This window comes from Plectropomus leopardus, chromosome 22 (genome assembly GCF_026936395.1).
Source record: "Plectropomus leopardus strain MGB_pleo_1.0 chromosome 22, ASM2693639v1, whole genome shotgun sequence".
NCBI lineage: Eukaryota > Metazoa > Chordata > Actinopteri > Perciformes > Serranidae > Plectropomus > Plectropomus leopardus.
Window position 1 is genome coordinate 15,157,793 of NC_142197.1, and position 6,343 is coordinate 15,164,135.

Below are 6,343 nucleotides of genomic sequence, written 5' to 3' on the forward strand. Positions count from 1 at the left end.
GATGATGACGTAAAAGCATACGTAAGCCGTGACAAAGCATCAGCTCGTCTTCCGATTGGTGGATAAGACCAAAACAAGCCTCTGACCGCTCTCCAAAGGAACTATGGGAAGCCAATATGGCGGTTAGCATCCGTGCTACTGTACTTTTATCATCGAAATATGGATAAAATATGGACGGAATAAAACGGACACCCAATATCGGATCTATCATTATGGATTTATTGAACTAGGTCCCCTAAAATACCCCTAAAAGAGCGCCGAATCATCGGAGACATCGCTGGAACAGCACCGACGGCAGCTTTCACGGGAATAAACAGTAAGGCGATCCGACAAACGGTGTCAAAGTTATGAAAACTTTTCCAAATGATACCAATTATGGTCGTATACGACCATGCCGGTCACAGAGTGCACTGAACTACGCTTATAAAGACATACAAGGCAAGACATAAGCAATACCGAATAACAGAAATTCAAATTATATTTTATGTTCATGTTCATGTTGCCTAGTTTGGCGGTTTAACCACAGTTCACGAGGAGCAACGACAGCTGCACTAGAAAATTTTGGCTCTGATTTTCATTTTTTCCCCCACAGATTATCTATCTTAATAAGTGACAGTTTCTGCAAATATGACAACATTTTTTTTGTTTATATAAGTGACAGACGACTGTTTTAAGACACAGTTCTTAGTAATGATACATTTCCCAGCGGTTAGATTTGAAATTTATTGTCTTTTGTCGAAAACATACAAATTATTAACTATTAATTAGCAAATATTTCTCTTAAAATTTTCCAGGATTTTCTGTATGCTGCCTACACTGCATCATAGCACAGTTATAACTATGTATGTATGTATATATGTGTATATATATATATATATATATATATATATATATATATATATATATATGAGTGCAAAGTATTTAGGGTCAGGTTGAAGATACAAATGCAAATATATTTTTTGTGTTCCATGGTACCAAGTTGAATCTTAAACAAATAAACAAGCCTTTATTGATCAGAAAATATTGATTAGATTGATTGAATTGAATCAGCAGGACAGAAAAAAAGTCACTGATAACAAATCGTGGAGTTAAAAAAAAAAATCCTTCCATGTTATTACACAGTTCAATTTTTGTCGATAACCAAGCCTCATTATTAGCAGGTCATCATAATGCGTATTTAATGAACTACAATCATATTATTTCTTCTCTACAGAATGACCGTATATGATGATAATAACAATACAGTATACAAACACTACAGCAATACAGTATACAAAATCTTATTAATCTTAAACTTCATGTTTGACATTTTTGAATGTGGAGCAACTTCACTTTTCTTGTGCTGCTTTCAGATACCTTTCACAAGTATTCTACCTTTGAACGCTGAGCAAATTGGTGTGATTTCTTTCAAAAACATGGAAAAAAGGCAATGAGCAACTTGGCTGGAAATGTTTCACAAACTGCAAGAAAAAGGTAGATCTCGAAAATTATTTATAAAAATCTAGGTATTAAGGCAAAATAGAGCAAAAAACCAGGTGAAAACTCTATTATTATTATAATTATGTTCATAAATATGTTACAAAAATATTACGATTTTTTAACATTTTCTAAATTTTTTGTTACGATACTTTTTCAGGCCATTTTCTTGTTTTTTATTACATTTTTACTTATTTTTTTATTTTATTTTTAAAAATAATTTATTTATTTATTTGCCAATTATCAGGTCATTTCTTCTTTCTTATTGCCCTCTTCCAGTATTATTGAAGGGAATTGAGTCAGGTTTCAAAGAGATTAACAAACTCTTCAGAATGTCAAATTGTTTTGTACCAACTGAATTCAAGAAAGTTTTATGTTAAAACTCAGAGTAGTTAGTAAGAAGTTAGGGAAAACACTCCTCACTACAATCAGAAGAATCAGGCTCAACCTCTTTTTTTGTTGGATTCATGTATATAATCTTCTCCTCACAAAGAAAAGGTAGTTTGAGCAAACAGTTTTTGTCCCTCCACATGTAGTCAGTCCCGTTGATGGCGCCACAGGGGTTAGACGTGGACATCTCAGGCTCTTTGTCATTCTTCCAGTTGCTGTAGGACACTGTCCTGTCACTCCAAATCCAGAATCCAAAGACACGACTCTGCCTCAGACCCATCCAGAACAGACCAGTATTGTTAGTGTAATTCAGCCATTGTGCAACAGCTGCCTGATCTTCTGCATCCTCAATCCACAGCGGGCCCGAGTATTGGTCCTTGCAGTAGTCAAATGCATCCTCCCAAGTTAAACTTACATTAATGACTCTGATTCTCATGCTACCTGAAGAGATACCAAGAAAAAGACAGAAGTAAAACGTACAGGCAGAAACATATATTCAGTCACATGCATGTGAGCAGTCTTTCTACTCTGTTGGACATCTGGTGCATTCATTCATTTTTCTGTTGTGTTCCACAGGGGGTGATTTTTTTAATGTTTGTGGGGCTGGGTGATAAGGAGAGAATCAGATATCACAATATATTTTACCAAATCCTCTTGACTTGTTAAAGACCCCCTAAAAACAAGATGGCACATCTCAAGGGCGTATTCCTAATAGAGAAGCTCCAAAGAATCCCTCAATATTGGTATAGTAATGATTTTGCAGAATTGATTACAGGTGCTTTCACAAAATATTTACACAATGACATTTTTGATTAATAGTCATCAGTAATATGGAACATAATTATTTAGAGAGTAATGGTAAATGAAATAACAGAGATTACGTTTTTTCCTGTAATGCAGCCTTGAAACCAGGGAAAGACAACACAAAAAACAATGTCTAGTCTCATACTGTGTGTGTGTGTGTGTGTGTGTGTGTGTGTGTGGTGTGTGTGTGTGTGTGTGTGTGTGTGTGTGTTCATAGCTATCTATCTATCTATCTATCTATCTATCTATCTATATATTTGCATATGAGTTCTATTTGTGGATTTATGTATTGGTTACCTTTGGAGCAAAAGGAATATGCTTCACTTGAATTTCCACATGAATATTCATGCAACGATTGTGGGTAATCATTAATGGAAGTTGTGCAATTCTCTGGATCTAAACCTTGTTGTCTAGGAGCCCATTTTCTGAATGAGGAGCAGCCATTGTCCTCCCACTCCCACTGATCATGCAGGAGTCCAATCCAAAAGCTGGTGTTTTTTCCCACTTTTATCACTTCATCATTTTCTGTGTCGGTCCTGATTCTGACCAAGTCCGTGAAGTGTTCTCTGCAGTACTCTAGAGCCTGACACCAGGTCTTATTTTTTTCAACCAGGGTGTAATTATTACCTGAAGAGGAGAAATAAAACGATAATGGCAATTTTACCTCCTATCATAAAAATAAGGGAAGAATCTTTATACTCTGGACTTCCTTTGCGTTTTTTGCAGGACGATATCTCACAATAATCTTTTTAGTTTTCAGTTGTTCTGGCGTTGGAACAGATTAGATTTTTCCTTTTTCCTTTTCCTTTATGAAAATCTATCATTATCTGCTGCACCTCTCCAGTTTTCCAGGGTAGCCAAGTTGTGTGTGTTGAGATATTTTTTAGGTTCTCATCCCTAAACTGTACTACATACTGCTGAAACAACTGTATACACTTTTTTTTTACTGTAAGATGAAGCCATCGTAGGTAATTCTAAAACATTCAGTCTTCTGTCTCCACCATAAGCAGCTGCTGGAGCGCCTTATGGAGGTTTATAACCAGACCATTCTCAATGCAGAGTACGTTACGTTTAAATTTAAGACCTCTGTAGGCTGCAAATGATCTTTAATCTACTCTTTAATTCCAGCGTCATGTTGGAAGTTTCCCATAATTAATGAAAATATCCACAATGTGTCAGCTGTGTGTGAAGTACGCACAGTTATGGAGAGGTCTGAATGCTGCTGTCAGTGAGTTACTCTGAGCAAAACGAACAACAGGCAAATATGATATGGGAAACTCAATATTTTTGCATTTTTATGTAGCATATCCATTTTATTTTTATTTATTTATTTTTTCATTTAACCTTTTTTTCCTGTACCCCTTAATGTCATGTGTTAAATGATTAGGTTTGATCGGTCTTGAATAGATTTAGAGATAATTGCAGTCAATGGGTCAGTCTGAGTGCTGATGGCATAACCGGACTTTGGAAATAATAGAAAGAAAATAGATTAAACCTCCCATTTTTTAAACAAAAAATAAATAAATGAATATAAAAAAGGAAAAAAAAAAAGTTTTAAATAACAGTATTTCCCCTACCATTATATTAGGGGGGCGATCCGTTCAAAAACAAAACAAACAACAACAAAAAAAATTAGAAATTGTTTAGTTTAATGGTTGTTTGACGATCACCTACCCTCAAGCTTTTTGGGCTGAAAACACTTGTACCACATTTTTTTTTCTTGAAAATGACAAATATAGAAAAGTTAAGAAATGTTTTTCAAATGAAACTATACAACATCAAAAGGAAATCAAATATGCTGAAACTTACCCTCGTAGCACATGAAATATCTCCTGTCTGAACAATTAAAACCTGTCCATGTGTCGATGTCAATAGCTTCACACGTCTGCAATTTTGTGAAGTTTCCTACAGTCACAGATGAGTTAGTGAAGTTTACAGGGGAACCGTCAGACCAGCTGACATTTCGAGTCCTGCGCAGACCAAGCCAGACACTTTGGCTGAACGCCTTTTCAGTCAGGAAGTTGTGTATGAAAGTGGCATCCTCTTCATCGTACAGAGTGACAAATGATTCATGTGTCTCATTGCATGCAGCTAATGCATAACTCCAGTTGCTGTAAGTTTTAGGAAGACGAAAACTTCGTAGATGATTTGATGCAAAAGTAAAGTGAAAAAATCCTGTAAAAATGAATACAATAAAAAAAAAAAATCTTCACTTACTTAAAATGTATAGCTTATAGGAACAACAAACAACATTATGAACTGTTGGAATTAAGTACACCTGCTTTAAATACATTATGTGTCACTATCTACAAAGCTGTGAATTAGTTAACCTATCCTCACCTCTCTTTTGCGTACGTAATTTGTCAACAGTTGTTGCATGTTATCAAAGTAGTAATAGTGCAGAAATAGTCCAGAAATCATGGAGAAGTTCTAGAAACTATGACAAAGGATACTAGCTTTAAAGAATATCTGAAGGTCCTAAACTGCTTACAACGGCACGTTAACACTTCTGTGCACAAAACACCCTCAGAATATTTAGCCTCCTCTCTGTACCAACTCGTCAAATACCGCAGCTTTGTCTGTGGATATCAACATCAGTCACCGATGGCACCAGGTTTCATACGTTAATAACAACCTCATTTATTTTAAGCCAAACCAACACCATTTTTTCTAAACCTAACCACTTGCTTTTGTTGCCAAATTCAAAGAAAATCAACCTAAAATCAAAGTATTTTACCTATACTGTAAGTTTATTTTGAAAAAAAAGATTGTATGCATTTAAGAAGTAAAACTGTACAAAAACAGAAGTGTATAATCAAATGACAAATTTCAAGTAATAGGCATGAATTGACATGACCCTAAATGTCCAAAACTGACTCAGTAGGGTACCTGGCACATCATAGTTTGACACAAAGGTCCGCTGACAAAACGGCAGTATTTGACGAGTTAGAAAGAGAAAATGTTTGGAATATTAGACCAAGACCAAGAAATAGACCGTTACCTGAACACAGTAGGAACAGCAGAGCGGCCATCCTCACAGTTATGGTACGGCTCTTGTGGTGAAAAGACTAAATAAAAATCGAAGAGATGAGCAAATGTCAGAATGTAAAGTGAAAAAGAAAAAGATTTCAGTGTAGTAGTTTTTAAAGTGTGCGTATGTGAAAGTGTTGGATTCTACTTGGTAACTGTGTAACTATATGTTTTGTGTTATTGGGCAGTGTAAATAAGTGTATGTTAACAACTGTAATGAAAAATGTCTTACCTGCTGAGGTCAGGCGCAGAGTGCTGTCAGTGTTGCAGATTTGTTTCAGTGTTAAGAAGAGGCAGGTTTTTATATCTGGTGTCAGCGTGATGTAAACCTGCTGTACACACCAGGTGTTTTTTTTTTTTTTTTTTTTTTTTTTTGCATGTGTGCATAGTAAAAACAGAGATGGCAAGAGATTAATGATTAACTAAAGGTAGTCAAAGGCGGCTTGATGACAGTCGCACTGTGAGAATCAACTTTTTCTGTTGCATATTTGACCAACTGAGAGAAACTACTACAGTTTCTCCTTTTAGAGGTTTCTGTACTACACATAACTTTACAAGCAGCAGTAATATCACGTGTATATCAGCACTACAAAGACAATTCTTTATGGTACAGTGTACAGTGGTTTTCATAATGTCTGATGTT

The 6,343-nt window shown here is 35.5% G+C and overlaps 1 protein-coding gene across 1 annotated transcript; it reads right to left on the bottom strand.

The window, feature by feature from the left end:
- Positions 1–986: 986 nt before the first annotated feature.
- On the bottom strand, positions 987–5,986 carry LOC148185885 (secretory phospholipase A2 receptor-like). Its single transcript, XM_088072923.1, has 5 exons — positions 5,933–5,986; positions 5,672–5,738; positions 4,480–4,845; positions 2,968–3,297; positions 987–2,307 (listed from the first exon to the last, which is right to left on the bottom strand). Exons 2-5 carry the CDS (start codon positions 5,700–5,702, stop codon positions 1,880–1,882), a joined length of 1,155 nt encoding a protein of 384 aa, XP_087929049.1. The 5' UTR covers positions 5,703–5,738; positions 5,933–5,986; the 3' UTR covers positions 987–1,879.
- Positions 5,987–6,343: the final 357 nt, after the last annotated feature.

Coding starts and splice junctions, on each gene's coding strand:
- LOC148185885 (XM_088072923.1), bottom strand. CDS start 5,702: ATGGCCGCTCTGCTGTTCCTACTGTGTTCAG. Junction 4,846..5,671: donor GCTGTTCCTACTGTGTTCAG/GTAACGGTCTAT, acceptor TCATTTTTACAG/GATTTTTTCACTTTACTTTT. Junction 2,308..2,967: donor ATATTCCTTTTGCTCCAAAG/GTAACCAATACA, acceptor GTATCTCTTCAG/GTAGCATGAGAATCAGAGTC.